This window comes from Bombina bombina, chromosome 7 (genome assembly GCF_027579735.1).
Source record: "Bombina bombina isolate aBomBom1 chromosome 7, aBomBom1.pri, whole genome shotgun sequence".
NCBI classification, from domain to species: Eukaryota; Metazoa; Chordata; class Amphibia; order Anura; family Bombinatoridae; genus Bombina; species Bombina bombina.
In genome coordinates, this window is record NC_069505.1 from 505132023 (window position 1) to 505150787 (window position 18765).

Consider the following 18765-nt stretch of genomic DNA (forward strand, 5'->3'; position numbering starts at 1 on the left):
TCTATCTTGAAGTAATATCATCAGCAGAGAAGTCCCAGATCTACACAGCACATCTTCAGTAGTTAAAAAAAAACTTGCTTGGCAGAATCAAAGCTATTGACAGTGGTGTTGGTATCCCAAATCTTGGAGAGGCAAATACTGCCATTATTCTCCTGAGAATTACATTCTCTTTTGACATTCATCTCACACCTGATAGGTTTGAACACAAAACCATATAGGTTATAACTGAAAAATCAACATATTTATGTTACTCCGATTAAAATATTAACCAACATATAAACACAACAAAATAAAACAAAAATAATTCCCTACACCTTCTACACTAAGTATTAAAACAAAAGCATTACTCACTCTATGTCAATATGCCTATAATACACTTTAAACCAGATGTCTACCTGACTTCCCTAAAATGGTCTAACACCTATTATGTATATTATTTTATATCATAGTATTCATGATGTTTTTAAGGTCATAAATGTACTGGGTAAGACACATTTCTATCAGAACCTCAATATCTTATAGAGATGGTATTAAAAACTGGAATCCCACTTTGCTTTAATAAATATATATAACTAATCATTAGGATTTGTGGATAATTAATCTTTTCCTCAGGCTTTAATAATAAAGAGGAAAAATAAATTTAGTTAATGTTTGGTTTTTAATGGGAAAGGGATACCATCCTATATGGAGATATTGAGCTTCTGTTAATTATTTAGATTGAATGGAAGTTCTGTATGATAAAGTAGGTCTGAATTAAAATTTATCATAACATATCTAAATACACATATTTACAACTTTCAGTGATAACATGCTGCAATGCTGCTTTTTGCTTTGGTTACTACAGTAAGTCTATCCAAAGAATGCCCATTAATTGTGATACAAATTATTATTAACAGGCATAGTATATCAGTCCAATAACTATAATGAAATATCATTGTAGATGTTGTTTCTGCGTTTCTGCTCAGCTGTTGGGATTCTGAGGAAGCATTTACAGATATCCATCACTGGTTTTCGATTTTTCTAGAAAAAAACAAACAAAACAAATGTAATTACTTTTCTAATTGAACAACTATTATTTACATTTTGGAAACATCTCTCGGACATCCCTCTCTTAAATTTTATAATACTGCTCTAAAGCAATCCAAAATATTTTGAGCACATCATTTTGTTAAAATCATTTAATATTATTTTTCCTAGGGGTAATACAACTGGCTGTGACAAAAACAAACAATTGCACTAGGGATGCTCTGTTTTAAACAAACAATGGAGTGAGATATTTCCAAATTAAAGATAGACAGGAAGAACATTTTGTAAACATGCTGGGAGACAAAGGGTGAATGTGCCTCAGGACCACCAATAGTTAATTCTATTCTAAGGTAGGCACACCCTATTTTAACTGTTTAACAATTTAACAAACAAGTGCCCAGACAGGAGGACACTTCCCTGAAAGACATCTCTCTCCCCCCCTTGGGCCCAATGTTTGTTTAGAACTAATTAAAAGCTGTAGTAGTTCCAAGAACAATGGTAATACAATTATACTCACCATTGCTGTAAAAATACCACCCATCTCTGTAAGAAAGATTCCTCCATGCTTCTCTTCGTTACATGTGTTGGATTGGAGCTGAAAAATACTCTTTGTAGAAAATAGATTTAGATCATGTAACCATTTTGCATATGATTTTTGGGAACCATGGGATGTATCAAAACTCCAAGTGTACCTCTGTTTTTCCAAGAAATGAGGAAAAACAGGTTTACATGGTAGATCATAACAATACTGTTTTTCTTTAAAACCATTAATTGTATCCATGATTTCCACCCATCTGTTGCTCTGTAAATCATTTGTTAATATGTCAAGTTCCAAAACCTTAACTACAATATCTGTTTTAGTTCTTAATGCATTCCCCAAACATATTTTGAAGAGATCCATGTTCTCATTTTTAAGCAAATCACTGCAGATATCATTGTGTAACTGTGGCATTTTTATAGTATAATTTGGTAATTTAGATACACATGTATCACACTCTTTTTGAGCTGTGCAATTTTGGCCTGAATTTGCTATAAAACTTGAATTGGGCATTGTAGTAATTAAAATTGGTGTGGAGTGGTTGTTAGATACAGTATTTGAAATATTGCCTCTGGTAGCAGGGCATAACACAGGTGTTGCTAGAAAAACAGGGATTTCACCTATGTTTACTGAATTCACTGTATCTTTTAAACTCAAATTGATTGTTTTATCAGTTTTGTCAAATAAAATTACATTCCCTGTCTCCCCCACTTTGTCACAGTTATTCAATGAATATGTTTGGGTGGATGCATCTTTTTTCAAAGTTTGTAGCAAATGAGTATTTTGTACACTTTGTGATTGTGTAAGTTTATTTTGGATAACTTTATTTTCACTAATTATATTATCCATTTCATTTTCTGTTTTAATCAATTTTTCCTTACACATTTTAAGTTCTGTTTGTGCAGTAGCACAGTTCTCATCACTTTTTTCTTTTAAGCATTTTATTTCATCATTAAGTGATGTTAAGAAACTGACTTTACATTCCAATTTGTCAATTTCTTTTTCTTTCTGGTCAATTTCTTTTTGTTTGAGAATTAAATTTTCATTAGAATTGTGAAGGGCGTCATTTAAAACTTCTATTTTGGCATTCATTGCCAAGCATGCAGCAAACATACTTGCTACTGCTCTGCCCTTTAATTTTTTACTTTTTTTAGAGAAAGTCATCTCTTTTTCAAATAAATCCTGGACATATTTCCAAGGATTCTCTTTTTCATGAACATCACAAGCAAAATCTTTACTTTTGTGACTTGTGATGTAAGTAACTAAAAAGCTTTCTAATGCAGATATTGTAGCCATCTTGGAAAAAACTCAAACAAAATGATAATAAAGTTAAAAAAAAAAATCAAATAAAAAAAAATAAAAAAAAAATTCCCTTAATTATGTACTACTTGTAATACCATTAATTGCCAAATCAAAAAATCAAAAAGAAAAAAAAAAAAAAATCAAAGGCAAGACAAGTTAGTAGAGGGAAACCTTTTCAATATTAATAAAACAAAGCTTCCCTTTGCTTAGCCGGCAACAATATTTATTTATTAATTCAAAAAGAAACGTTTCAAATTTAATCCTCTTGAGGGATTTTACTGGTTCAAAATGAAGCCAGAAATAAGCTTATTTTATGGCATTGAATAATTGTGGTTTTATCACTGCTGAGTGGCTGGATCAGCCTGAACTCGCCTAATAATCTTCTATGGTCAGAACCATAGCTAGAAATTGTTGTAAATGAATACCAACAGTTAAACTATATTTGTTTTAAATGATGAGGAATCTTTGAATAGAAGTAAACGTTCCAACAAGGTATTACTACTAGCTCAATAATAAGAATATACTATAATTCAGTTATTGCTGGTGGCTGCCTCAGCCTGAACACTGCTAATAGCCTCACCATACGTGTAAAACGTATATGCCGGATAAAATATCTTAATGGAGGGGGGCGGAGCCAGCTGCCAACATGGATGGCTGCTAAAACATAGAGCTCCGATAATTAGGGAACTGTAGGCGCTAACTACCATCTAATCAGCACCTATATCACCTTATAATTAATTTCTAACAGCAACTAGACCACTCCAGTCTCAGTGTGTGCTATTTTGGAGTCGAATTACTACTCTAATACGGTGCTGTATAGTTTCATGGGAGCAAAGCCACGCGGCTTTCTGATATCACTCAGCATGGAAGGAAGCTGCGCCACTCTGCAAGCCGCACTTAAAAAGTTGGCAGATCAGATGGACTTTTGCTATACGGACCTCCTTGCAGTTTGTAACAGCAAGATCAGTGTTTACCCCGATGGGTCTTATGAGGATAAGTTGGTCCCCAATGGTAAGAGGACTCTCAGCACACCGGATCAGACTGCTCCAGGCCTCTCTAACTCGGCAACGGGGTCCTTAACAATGCAGTCGGCTGTGGATGTACTACAGAATACTCAACCTATTCCTTCGGTGGCAAAATCCCTTATACTAACGGAACACATACATACAAGGACTCAGAGCATGACCCACATGTACCCGGAGTTAGATTTGGATTACACAGTTACTACTATGGGTATCGCATCATCGCCGGAACAAGACCCACAGAATATAGAGCGCTACCGACATGCTAAGGTGAATCCCCTCTCAGTAGTGAAGCCGCACAGCATGCGCCCTAATTGCGGAGTGCTGATACTCCGGTGTGAGGAGAATCCAGAATTTACACTCTCTCTGCAGTCGTGGACCTGGATATGGTTTTCTGACTTTCCCCCATCATTTAGTCCGGTTTACGCTGGTATGGTGCAGACCCCTGGCTATGCCGTTCTGGTTGAGGAGGCCCTACGTCGCAGACCAGTAATCTTTGCTCACAGTAGACTTGACATTAATAAATGTACTACTAGAGCTGGAGTAGGATAGCTATCAGAACGGCACCCTGCAGTCCCCTATTAGCCAAAGAAAGTTTCGCTGGCAACCCTGTGCTTAAGATGTAGAGGACTTTGGAAATTGATGATAGCGACTAGCAGCTAGAACTATATCCTTATTTTTTTTTATTATTTTTATTTGCTACATGCTGTTATCTGTATATATGTTTTCTTGTTGTCAGAAGGGGTTTATGTTAAGCTAGCTCCTTAAGTCTTTATGTGGTCACTTGAACAAGCTACCCATGGAACTTTCCCATGATAAAAGATAAACTCCTCACATTGCAAGGACTACACATGCTTACATAAAGTATATGAATGATGTTCCTGTACTTCGCTACTGACAACAGAGGTTCATGAAAGTATCGCATGATCTGAGCATATCACCAGCCGGGCCTCACAAGTTGCCTGTCATACACTACAACGGCCTAGTGAGAGGCCCTTTTGATCCGGGAGGCTATCTCCATTATTTGCGGACAGATTCGGTTGAGAGACTGTGACGCAGGCAGACAGTCTGTGGCTTTACAGTGGGTCCCGTTGCAACGATATGGAACTCTTTATTAAACTGTAATTCTGCACATTATCGGCATATGTAGTAATATTTAGGATACTGATCATACCCAAAAGTGTCAGTTAGAATTGATGGTAATAAAATGTTTACATGTTTATGTAGGATAGCAGAGATCATTACTAAAGGGCTTTAGTTTTGCTATATGATAATGTGTCTACATCTGTGACTTTAAAATTGAGTATAGATGGAGCTACTAGCTCTAACAATCACCTCTCTTTTGACAACCTTGATTATATGGAAAATGTATGTTAATGTTAATTGTTATTGAGTTTATAACTGATTGTTCCATTTTAGTCTACTACATATCTATGCCCTAAAAGTTTTTTCTCTAGAAATAGGTAGTTATTGACTTCCTATATTATACACTTAGTAATTAGCCCAAGCAGTTAAGTGATTAAATTCCAGTATAGATTACCTGCGACCAACCAAAATGTTGAGACTGATTTCTGCCCATGGAGCAAAGATTGCACTTATATACCATCTCCCTCCTCCTATACTAAAGCAGGCATAGGCTAATATGCTTCTAGCATGCCAGCACAGACCCATAAAAATAGCTTCTGGTACCTTTCATGATTATTATTGTCCACTGGGCACAAAGATTTACTGTTACTTAAACATTTTTTGCTGTAATATCAATGTTGAGATTTTCCTATTTATATGCGTCATAAAGAACTCCTCTATTTAGCCATATTTTACTTTGACATATCTAGATGTCTTCCTAGTTCATAACAGCAACTCTACCGGTGTATCCTTGTAATTGACTGTTAAAGCCTTAGACGGGGTCCGTCATTAGATTATCTTCAACATTTTCTATCTAAGACCACTTATATATGCCTATTTTAAAGGTTATAAGGTTTAATGTTTTTTTTTTTTTTTTTTAAATGTATAAAACATTTCTACCTATTGTCACGCTAGGAGAATATTGATAACTGTCCTGCACAGTATATATTGGTACCGTTCTCGTTGTATACTTTTAGGTGATGCATACTAGCTAATATCATGCCAGTTAGGGCCTTAAAGAGTCAGTCTATACTATTCCCTGGTTGTGATGTCACTCCTATCTATAGCTCCCATTTTTTATACACTAAGGATATATATGAGAGTTACACTGTAAGCCTTATTATCGTTCTTTCTCAAGAAAATGATATTCTCTGCGGTGACTTTATAGCTTGTACAATTTATCTGTTACTGCTGGGCCCCTCTCCTTCCTTTCCCGCCGGTACTGGTTGCCTGCGGGTCATACCCCTTCTCCTTTTTCCCGCATCGTCTATTGCTGACATTTCCCCAGGAGAGGGGCTCACCCAATATAACTTATGGCTCCTCCCCCATCCTCAAAAGTATTTATAGCTCCGTCCCCCGCCCTCATAGCTATAATCCACTCTTATATTAGGTGGATAAATAAGCGGTATTAACCCGCTACAAACATCACTTTGTCATAAGTTGCTCTTAGTCTTTTGTTTATCATGAAAATGAGGCTCTTTGCCCCCTGTTCACGTGTATCTAATAGGAGCAACTTGTTATGATTCCCTATAATTTGTCAATCCTTCAAAAATAAATACACCTCTATTATAATTAATGTACCATTCTATAGGAAGTATAATCTATCAGGGTTGTTTAAATTCTATCATTTTATTATTTTATTATGTATCTACATAGGAAACAAAACAAAATAGAAAAGAGGGAATGCCAGAACGTGATTATTTTATATTATACTGGAGACTTTAGGAATGTACAAGCCTTTGATGTATAATGTATTTACTCTTTGTATAATGTTTATTGTGCTTTAATTTTGTACTCCTGGTATCCCTCAATAAAAAAACTTTGATTCTCAAAAAAAAAAAAATATCTTAATGGAGACGCAAATTTCTATTACCTGAAGTGGCCGCCAACTCTTAAAAGAGCTCTCAAAAGTAATAATCTTTAATAAAGAACTCTTAATAGAGTGATAATTTTAGAGTATAAATATAATATTTAGTCTTAAAGGTTATTTAATATGAGGAATTTTAGATCCTTAATCTGACTTGTAAAGTGCGTATATATATATATATGTATATTTATGCAATATTTTCTGATTTTATCCCAGAGTGACAATATAGCATACGTCCATAAAGTATATCTGTTTATTTACACAGCTTTTATGGCTCATTTGAGGAATTAACAATTAAACTCTAACTAATCCAGATATATACACGTTATGTCTTCTTGACCATGCAAGGCATAAATTATATGAAATCTGGCTTATTATTTAGCTAAAAAGGGGCTTACAGTGTACAAATTATAGCTATGGGATTAAATATTTCTATATTATATTAATAGATAGAACTGACTAAGTTCTAGTTTAAAATATTGCATAAATACACATATAGATGAGGAACTGATAAATAACCCAATATAATAAGACTCTTAAAATTACTGTTGGTTTCAAAATACACAATTATTTATTAGGTCAGCTATAAAACATAAAATGACACAATATTCAATGCATAGGCCTAAAGACAATAACAATTAACATTTACTTAAAAATATACATTTACACAAACATACATGGGTACCTTGAGATTATCTTGTGGACAAATTCTTTCAGCTAGCTCTCTTTGTGTCCTCTCTCCTTCCCTTCATACTCCTGACTCTCTTTTCTAACTGACTACATCTACTACTATATATTCAATCCTTGCCCCACCTGTTAGTATTACTCTTGATACCATTGGTTCATTTGTTCCCGCCTCACCATATTTGGAAGACTGAATGCTATTGGTCCTAGCTGTTTACATGTAAATAGGGGCTATTGGAGTGGGTGATACCTATAAATCATATGGCTTGGACAGCTGTTGTGATTGTAAGGTCAGATGTTCCTTTCTCCATGATAACCTGTTATTTACCATCCACACCCCAACAGGTACATGAAAGACTCCTATTTACATGTAAACAGTTGGTGACTCTTTATGAATGGGAATAAGCCTGAGAAAATAACTCCTTTGTTTACCATCTTGATTCTCTTTGAGATAGACAGGGCATGGTAAACAAAAAGGCATGTATAGCTTTTGTTCTTGAGACAGGGCAGTAACCAAAAGACTTCATAACTTTTGTAACTGAAAATAGAGCATAGAAAGATAGACAGCTTCTATATTTCTCATGGCTAATATGATGACTAGAATATTATACAAATACATAAATATGCTCATGCATACAATATATAGATTGAAATGGAACTATAACATAAGCACATTGCCAAACTGTAACAAAGTGTGTTTTCCCAGCTGTTTGGTTAAAAGGAACTGACCTGTCCTAATAACTGTTATACTGGGAAGTTTATATAGTTACTTATGGTTAGTATATCCTGTCTATGATATAGTGATACCACAAGATTACTTTCTTCAACTCTGTGCAGGGAGAGATGAAGTGTTAAGCATGTCATTTAAAAGTAAATAACATTAAGGAGGTGCGCTCATTAGCAAAATATGTAATCAAATAAGGTGCAGTCTGAGTAAATAAAAGTTCTCTTACCAAGCGTGGTTAAGGATATGTTTAAGTATTGGCTCAGGATGGGAGCGGAGGTAATTTACAAGTTCGTAGCTGCTGTAGGAGTACAGCTTGTCCTCAGTAGCGTGGCGAACACGGAAGTGTGAGTGAAGCGGCAGTCGGTGACGTCACCCGCCAGTCAGCTGTTAGAAGAGGAGCGGTCCGATGTTACGCTCAGGGATCTGAGCCTCAGGTAAGCGTTTCAGAATAGAAGCAATCTCCTGTAAACCAGTAGGGAGAGGGTGTAGCCAGGAAAGTGAACACTTCAGGAAACTGAGAACAGATGAGCTTGATTAGCAACAGCAGGATGCTGGGAAATCACAGCTAATACCAAGCAATGATAGAGGATAGGTAAAACCCCTTTATAGGAGGGAAATGAAACAGAGGCAGAAAAGTTAACCCATGATGGTACATGAGATATGACAGAGACCCCCCAAAAAATGAACCACACCGGGGTTCAAGGATGAGGGCGATCCGGATTCCTTCGATGAAATAAAGATACGAGTCGGGGTGCTGACAAATTAACAGAGGGCTCCCATGAGTCATCTTCAGTGGTGTAACCCTTCCAGTGAACCAAATACTGTAAACGACCAGATACTAACCGTGAGTCCAATATCTTTTCAACTTCAAACTCATAGTCAGGAGCTATGGGTAACGGTGCATTGGTAGTTGATGGTGCAGATCTTAATTCTTTATATGGTTTCAATAAGTTAACATGAAATGTAGGATGTATTTTATAATTATCCGGAAGATCCAACGTCACAGCTTTGATGTTGACAATTTTTTTAATAGGAAAGGGTCCAACAAAAAACCTGTTAAATTTTCTAGAGGGTGTGCTAAGACGCAAATTCTTTGTTGATAACCAGACGAGGTCCCCAACCATATAGTTTGGGGCTGGGCGTCTCCTAAGGTTGTAGTATTTCCTATGTCTTTCCTGGGCTACTCGGATATTATCAGCGAGTATAGTGAAAGTTTCTGCAATGTTATTTGTTGTGTCATTAACTACCGGACAGGAGCTCTCTTGCTGAGGATTAACATGAAAAGTTGGGTGAAACCCATAGTTGGCAAAGAATGGTGTGGATTTAAGAGATGAGTGATGAGCGTTATTATGAGCAAATTCTGCTAATGGCAGCAGCGATGTCCAATTGTCCTGGTTTTGAGTAGTGAAGCACCTGAGATATTCCTCTAACCACTGATTGGTTCTTTCCGTTTGCCCATTTGTTTGGGGATGATAGGCTGTACTCAAACGTTGTTCAATTGATAAAGAGGAACAAAGTTCTTTCCACAACCGAGAAGTAAATTGGGTTCCTCTATCCGTAGTTATTGACTGTTGTAGACCATGAAGTTTTATGACATTATTGATTAATAAAGTTGCAGTTTCCAGTGATGTGGGCAATTTATGATAAGGGACGAAGTGTGCCATCTTAGAGAACAGGTCTACTACTACCAGGATTGTGTTGTTGTTATTAGATCTTGGCAATTCAACAATAAAATCAGCTGCAATATGAGTCCATGGTTTTTCAGGAATAGGTAAAGATAATAGATATCCGACTGGTTTAGCCTTTTCATATTTACAAGTAGTACAAATCTCACAGGATTGTATATATTTAATGACGTCTGGGTTCATATGTGGCCACCAGTAAGATCTCTTAGTTAGTTCTAAAGTTCTCTGTATTCCTGGGTGTCCAGTTAAACAGGTATCATGCATGCTTTTAAGTATGTTCATTCTCTGTGATGGAGGAACATATATTTTATCCTTATAGTAATATAAACCTTCTGAGTCTTGGGTTAGGATATCCCTTGGAAGGGTGTTTTCTGTTTCTTGATCAACCTGTAATTGTGATCTGGAGTTGAATGCAATTCCTATCATTTCTTGTAAACAGTGTTCAGGAATTATTGTACCATAGGGTGAGTTTACTTTAGGTTTTTCAGGTAATCTTGAGAGTATATCTGCTTTGGTATTTTTAGATGCAGGTCTGTAAATGATGTTATATAGGAATCTTGAAAAAAATAGACTCCACCTGACTTGCCTGGAAGTCAAGGTCCTGTGAGTCTTTAGGTATTGCAGGTTCCTATGATCGGTGTAAATTTGTATGGGTATGTCTGTACCCTCCAGAAGATGCCTCCAATGCTCCAAAGCCGATTTCATTGCCAACAACTCCTTTTCCCCTACATGATAGTTGATTTCTGAGACTGTTAAAACTCTAGAGTAGTACGCTACTGGGTGTAATGGTTCTTGAGGTGATGGTCGTTGTGATAAAATGGCACCTATTGCATAGTGAGATGCATCAACTTCTAATATATATTGTAAATTAGGTTTGGGGTATGATAGAATGGGTGCTGTGGTAAATCTAGTCTGTAAATACTGAAAAACTTCATCAGCATCTTGTGACCATTTGAAGGGTATGTTGGCCTTTGTTAATTCAGTAAGAGGTTTCGCTATTCTAGCGAAATCTTTTATGAACTTTCGATAAAAGTTGGAAAATCCAAGAAATTTCTGTACTTCATTCTTAGACTTTGGTTTCTGTCATATCTCATGTACCATCATGGGTTAAATTTTCTGCCTCTGTTTCATTTCCCTCCTATAAAGGGGTTTTACCTATCCTCTATCATTGCTTGGTATTTCTGTAACAGTTCAAATTACAAATATACTTTAAATTACAATGTTCCAATAAAATCCACAATGTAAATAAACTTAGGAGATTCATTTAAGCATAAAGTGTGTTTTCACAGCTGTTTGGTTAAAAGGAACTGACCTGTCCTAATAACTGTTATACTGGGAAGTTTATATAGTTACTTATGGTTAGTATATCCTGTCTATGATATAGTGATACCACAAGATTACTTTCTTCAACTCTGTGCAGGGAGAGATGAAGTGTTAAGCATGTCATTTAAAAGTAAATAACATTAAGGAGGTGCGCTCATTAGCAAAATATGTAATCAAATAAGGTGCAGTCTGAGTAAATAAAAGTTCTCTTACCAAGCGTGGTTAAGGATATGTTTAAGTATTGGCTCAGGATGGGAGCGGAGGTAATTTACAAGTTCGTAGCTGCTGTAGGAGTACAGCTTGTCCTCAGTAGCGTGGCGAACACGGAAGTGTGAGTGAAGCGGCAGTCGGTGACGTCACCCGCCAGTCAGCTGTTAGAAGAGGAGTGGTCCGATGTTACGCTCAGGGATCTGAGCCTCAGGTAAGCGTTTCAGAATTGAAGCAATCTCCTGTAAACCAGTAGGGAGAGGGTGTAGCCAGGAAAGTGAACACTTCAGGAAACTGAGAACAGATGAGCTTGATTAGCAACAGCAGGATGCTGGGAAATCACAGCTAATACCAAGCAATGATAGAGGATAGGTAAAACCCCTTTATAGGAGGGAAATGAAACAGAGGCAGAAAAGTTAACCCATGATGGTACATGAGATATGACACCCTGACAAAGTAGTGCTGAGGTCATGCTTTGCATTAGTGAAATCACATGAGATTTCGCTAAGATCTTATGAGATTTCATAAAACAAAATTAAACTGAGTTTGGAAATAACATGACTGTTTATGCACATGGCAGATGTCTGGTGACTAGCATCCTGATTGGCTGCTTTAAGTCTTTTACAATGTGATGTGACAACGAAGGAAATTTTGAGGTAAAATATTTCCCTTTTTTACATAGAGATGTTCAGGTGATATTTTCTAGTAAGCATTTTACAATGATGCTGCATCACTTTCAGGTGCTTTAACATTTGGGTATCATGTCCCTTTAATTATTATGATTAGTATCCAGACCAGGAGAGACAAACCATAATGATTTATCATAAATATAGTCACATGGTAGTTCATGGAGGGTCATAGCATAAACATTATCATAACTCATTTATTTATGGGATATAAGTACAAATGTACATGAGCCACTTTATGTAAAATATTCTTCGCTAGATCAAATTCAACATAATCAACTCATGGTGATTCAGAGCATTCTTCTCCTGTTTCACCTTGAAATTGGATTTTAAGATAAATTTTAATGATTTCCTCCATGTCATTAGGAAAAAGATATGCCAGAATCTGAGTTTCATATGGATGCCTTGCTGAACACCATGGTAGATTTCTTTGCTGCCGGGACTGAAACCGTTAGCACCACCTTACGGTATGGCCTCTTAATCCTACTCAAGAATCCAGATGTGGAAGGTACAAAGAACCAGATAGTCAACTACTCTTGTGAAACCTATAATATAATATAATATAATATATTCATGATTATATGCATAATATAATATATTCATGATTATATGCATGTATGTATTAATAGTTTGCATAAAGTTTCTTCTAAATCCACAGAACTTCACAGCTGTGAAGCTATAAATGATATCAGGTCCATGGTTTACTACTCAATGAGCTTATTTTTTATTCCATTATAGTTAGGACTAACACACACTTAAAGTGTTTGTAAAGTTGAATTATTTAAAGCCCACTATTTAAAAATACTCTTAAAAACATGGGCACTTTAATTCATTAAATGTTACAATTACACTTCTTTTTAAAAATATTTACCTTTTTGTTACGGTAAACTTACCGGCGATCCTCTGCCCGCATCTCCTTCAGTACTTAGCATATCAATGATGATCCGACTTCCTCCAATTGTTGGGTGCCTCACAAGCTGGATGCCAAAGGGGGCACACAACGATAAGAGGAAGCCAGATTCGTCATCGATCTGCTCAATACTGAAGGAGATTCGGGCGGAGGATAGTCAGTGTGTTTACAGTAACAAAAAGGTATTTTTGTCCAGCTTTTTTTAGTATGAATGCCTAAACTAAGAGCATGATTTTATAAAGGTCTCTGGGCTGGTGAGATTCTATAGGAATGCTCACCAGCCTTTCCCTGGTGGAATTCTTTAAAGCCACTTTTTACTCTGATAACAGGATGTCTCGCTAAGGGGCACATACTGCATTTTCGTATGGGAAGGAGATGTATACATTACAAAAGTGCACAATGAAAATCATAATATAAAAATCATACAAAATGAATAACTGAACCATTCACACAAAAATATGCAGGAAAAAAAATGTATTGTTAGGGTGCATCAAAAAAGGTAACAAAATTTTTCACCCAAAATCATATTTTATCAAAAACGTAAAAATTTGTATGTAAATTACACAGGCATAAATGTTTTTTTGATAGCGAGACCACATGATTTCAGGAGGCCAGCAGCAGGGAGAGAGGTAATAATTGCATGGTCTTGCCGCTGGTAACAAGACTCATGCTATTATGATCCAAAAAAACTTTAACAACCAGCAACATACAGGGTAAATGTAAAAGATGAGACACTGAGGCCTACTTATCAAGCCGTCAACTTACTTGCATTCAACGGCACCAATACGCTTGACTGACATCGCCTAACATCGCGGCCGTGGACCTGAATACGCTCTCCATATTTATATAAAAAACTATCAAAAAGCCGCACACCAAGTATGGGGCGATGAGCAGCGGACTGTTGTTAACTAACAGTCATCGATCTCGCTGCTCTTCGACTTTTTCCCAGCTTTATTTGTATACTGTCACTAAAAACAGCCACTATACTAAACTGTTTAACCCCTATCCTGCCGCTCCCAGACCCCGCCGCAACTAAATAAAGTTATTAAGCCCTATCCCGCTGCTTCCCAACACCGCCGCAACTAAAAAAGGTTATTAACCCCTATCCCGCCACAACTAACTAAAGGTATTAACTCCTAAACCTCTGGCCTCCCACATCACTCCCACTTACTAAACCTATTGACCCCTAAACCGCCAGCCCCCCACATCGCCATAAACTAAATTAATGGGGCGGCAGATTAGGGGTTAATAAGTATAAAGTAGGTGGTGGCGGTGTAGGGGGCGGCAGATTAGGGGTGTTTAGACTCTGGGTACATGTTAGGGTGTTAGGTGTAAACATAATTTTCATTCTCCCATAGGAATCATGAGCTTTTGCTGCTTTCAGACTCCCATTGATTGCTATTGTATCCGCCACCTCCAGGGCTGCGGATTGAAAACCAAGTACGCTGGGCCGGAAAAGTGGTGAGCGTACCTGGTAGATATTTGTTAACTAGCAAAAGTTGTCAGATAGTGCCAAATTTGCATTCGGAACATCTGTAATGATGTAAGCATCGATCTGTGTCGGACTGAGACCGGCGGATCGCATGTTACGTCACAAATTTCAACTTTTGCCGGTCTGTATGCTTTGATAACTAAGGGGAATCAGGCTCTCCACAATTACGCTGTGGAATTCCAGGGTATTTGCGGTTGACCGCTTGATAAGTAGGCCTCACTGTGACAATTATTATAATGTTAATTTGATGAACTGGGATTTGACATAGTTCTGGGATATAGTAAATAAATATATGGGAAAAGCAATATTTTCATTATCAGAATGCTAGAAGAATCAATTTATTTATTAGGGTATGATTTTCTTAATTTATAAGTCTCATTAAAAAAAATTTAGTTTTGATAGAGCTCCATAGACATTTCAGATATTTTAGACCTTTAGATCAGTGCTCAACAAATACCTATAAAGTTACGAGCCAGTAAGAATATTTAGGAGCCTGTGTAAGGATTTAGTAGAGAGTGAGGATGGATCACAACTGCAGAGAATGCAAAAATAAATGATTTGTATCACTTTTGGCAAATGGACTATTGAACAGCATAGACCAAGCTGCTTTCAGTGAAGTTATTATTCTCAGGTAATTGGATTGCAGACCAGAGACTTGTCTGGCAATGAGTGATGTAAATCACCTATGCTGTTGAACGTCACAGCAGCAGTATAAACATAAACAAAGGCTGGATCAGAAGAAATCATAGAAAATAAATCAGCTTGTTAGTGGCGATCTTTAGACTTCAGCTAGCTCACAGTACGATAAATTTTGGTAAAGAAAAGCAGAGTTCCAGAAAGCAGGTAAAGTTGCTATTAGTGCTGGAGTAAGATATAACAGTTCTGTGTCATGTGTAACTGTCAGTTTTACACTCTGTTAGTTAGTTTGTCACAGATCAGTGTTCACATGTGCTGATAGTCTTGCGGTCAGTAAAGCAGCAGGGAAAAGTAAAGTCCAATGGTTAGTTGTACAGAACTCCTTAACGTAACTACAGCGCTTACCCCCAGTCACCGGATGGTGTGTAACAGAAGCGGAGCTGATTGTGAGACGTCCCGGTGCTTGGTCCGTGGGACGTTGTCTGTAGGAGAGTTGCGCTGTGTTGCAGTGAAAGGGGGGGAGGAGTCCGGTGTGTGAGAAACACTTCAGAGGCTCAGAGTTGATAGATAACTCAGAGGGAGACGGCAACAAACACACTGCAGTATGAAGTAAGTCTCTGTTGTAGCGTGCACGCTAAAAAGCAAAACTCGCCTCTGTAAAACTTTCTGTAAGCAAATGACCATATGAACAGGCAGTATGAAATAAGTACTCCCAAGGTAGTAGCTGATTCAGAATTGGTAGAAAAGCAATGTGGTTTGTTTTCAGAATAAACGCACAGCAAGTAGAAATCAGACACGCTTCAGAGCTAGTCTAGAAACTTAATAATTAAGCACCTGTCTGCTGTCAGCTGATGCCTTAAGTACAGGTAAGGCTGAGGTCAGGTGAGTGGAAAAGGCATAGGTAAAACATGGAGCGGAATCCTTACATACACCCCCCTTCAAGCAAGCCGATCGTCGGCTTGATGTTTAGGTCTATGGGGATATCGTCTGTGGAAACGAGAGATGAGTCTAGGTGCATCGATATTAGTATAGGGCTCCCAAGTGTCATCATCAGGTGAGTAGCCTTTCCATCTCACCAGATATTGTAAAACACCTTTATGCCATCTGGAATCCAGGAGGTCTTGAATTTCATAAGTGTCCGAATCCAGGGGTACAGGTACAGGAGGTAATATGGTTTTCACTGAAGGATCATCTGAAGCTGGTTTAAGAAGAGACACATGAAAGGTAGGATGGATGGGTATAGAACTAGGAAGGTCCAGAGTAACTGCATTTGGGTTAACAACGTGAGTGATAGTGAATGGCCCGATATATAATCCTGCTAGTTTTTTTCTGGGAACAGGGATTTTGATGTTTTTTGTCGAAAGCCAAACTCTATTGCCTATGGCATAAGATGGTGATGGTCGTCTCCGTAAGTCGTAGTATTTCTTCTGTGAGGTTTGAGCCTGTTGAATATTTGTTTTTAGGAAGTGGAAGTTTTCAGCGAGCTTCTGTAGTAGATCATCTACACAAGGAGAATTTGGGTTATCCGTTTGTTCCAGGGAGAAATGAGGATGAAATCATAGTTTGCAAAGAAAGGTGAAACTTTGGTGGATGAATTAACCGAGTTATTGTAGGCAAATTCGGCCAGATATAAGTATTGTGACCATTCACTTTGCTGATAAGAGCAATAACAGCGTAGATACTGCTCTAGCCATTGGTTTAATTTCTCTGTTTGGCCATTTGTTTGTGGATGGAAGGCAGTACTTAGGCGATGATCAATTTTCAGTTGAACAGAAAGACTTTTCCAGAACTTCAAGGTAAACTGAGTACCCCTATCAGTTGTTATGATGGAAGGAATTCCGTGGTATCGGACAATAGAATTTAAGAAGAGTTGTGCTGTTTCACTGGAAGTGGGAAGTTTGTTAAAAGGAATAAAATGAGCCATTTTGGTCAGGATGTCTGTAACAACTAGAATGGTGTTGAAACCGGAACTCACAGGTAATTCAACTATGAAGTCCATGCCGAGATGTAACCAAGGTCTATCAGGTATTTGAATTGGAAGAAGATGTCCATACGGCTTGGCCCTTTCCTTTTTGGAAGTAATGCAGATGGAGCAGTTTGAGATATAGTTTTTAACAGACGTTTCCAAATTTGGCCACCAGTAGGATCTGCTGAGAAGTTCCTTTGTTTTGGTAATACCTGGATGTCCAAGGAGAGGTGGATCATGATGTTGTTTAATCAGAGCGGGTCTAAGAATTTCGGGAACATACAAGAGAGTGCCATGATAGTAGAGGTTGTTTCTACGAGATAGTCGGAGTTGAGGTAGCTGAGGATCTGTCCGTAAAGCTGTTTGAAGCTGCGTCTTGAAGGTGGACAGTAGACCCAAAAATCTATCTGGAGGAATGATAGAAGTAGATTCCTGAGTGTTTGGAGGTCTAGGGTCTTTCCTGGAAAGTGCGTCCGCCTTTCCGTTTTTAGAGCCGGGCCTGTAGATGATTTGATAATTAAACCTGCTGAAGTATAGGCTCCATCTTACCTGTCGACTAGAGAGAGTTTTATTTCTCTGTAGGAACTCGAGATTACGGTGATCTGTGAAGATGATTATTGGTAAGATGGTGCCCTCCAGGAGATGCCTCCAATGTTCAAAGGCACGTTTTATCGCCAGGAGTTCCTTTTCTCCAACGGCATAGTTCATCTCAGGTGCAGAAAGAATTTTGGAATAGAAAGCTACTGGATGTAGTGGTTGGGTTATACTGCGTCTTTGCGAGAGGACAGCTCCAAGGGCATAATCCGAGGAATCCACCTCCAAAATGAATTGGAGGGAAGGGTCAGGAAATTGAAGTATTGGAGCTGAGCAGAAGGAGTTTTTTAATGAGTTGAAAGCTTCAGTTGCCTTGGTGTTCCAGGTGAAAGGTGTACTGGAACTGGTGAGTACAGTGAGAGGTTTAGCAATTTGAGAGAAATTTTTAATAAACTTTCTATAATAGTTGCTAAACCCGAGGAAACGTTGTAGTTCCTTCCTATTTTTTGGTTGTGGCCAGTTTTTTACTGAATCGACTTTGTTAGCCTGCATTTGGATACATTTTGGGCCAATGGAGTACCCCCAAAAATCTATTTCTTTGGTGTGGAATAAACACTTTTCTAGCTTTGCATATAGCCTATGGACTTGGAGCCTGGAAAGTATCCAACTAACATGTTTAACATGTTCTTCAAGCGTGTTTGAGTACACTAGAATGTCGTCCAGGTATACGACCACACAAGTATCAAGAAGATCGTGAAAAATATAGTTAATAAAATACTGGAATGTGGCCGGGGCGTTAGTTAACCCGAACGGCATTACCAGGTACTCAAACAGGCCGTATCTTGTCCTAAAAGCGGTCAACCACTCATCCCCTTCTCTTATGCGGACAAGGTTATAAGCCCCTCTTAGATCTAATTTGGTGAAGATTTTGGCATGTTGGAGGCGTTCAATGAGTTCGGGGATGAGTGGTAGGGGATACCTGTTTTTTATCGTAATTTTGTTGAGTTCCCTGAAGTCGATGATTGGTCGAAGGGA

At 37.8% G+C, this 18765-nt stretch overlaps 1 protein-coding gene across 1 annotated transcript in view; it reads left to right on the plus strand.

Annotated features, from left to right (window-relative positions):
- LOC128666902 (cytochrome P450 2C20-like) overlaps window positions 1-18765 on the plus strand; it is an 81776-nt gene that overhangs the window by 37455 nt on the left and 25556 nt on the right. Inside the window, exon 6 of the mRNA XM_053721713.1 lies at window positions 12559-12700. Coding sequence (XP_053577688.1) covers window positions 12559-12700 — 142 coding nt within the window. The remainder of the gene's footprint in view (window positions 1-12558; window positions 12701-18765) is intronic.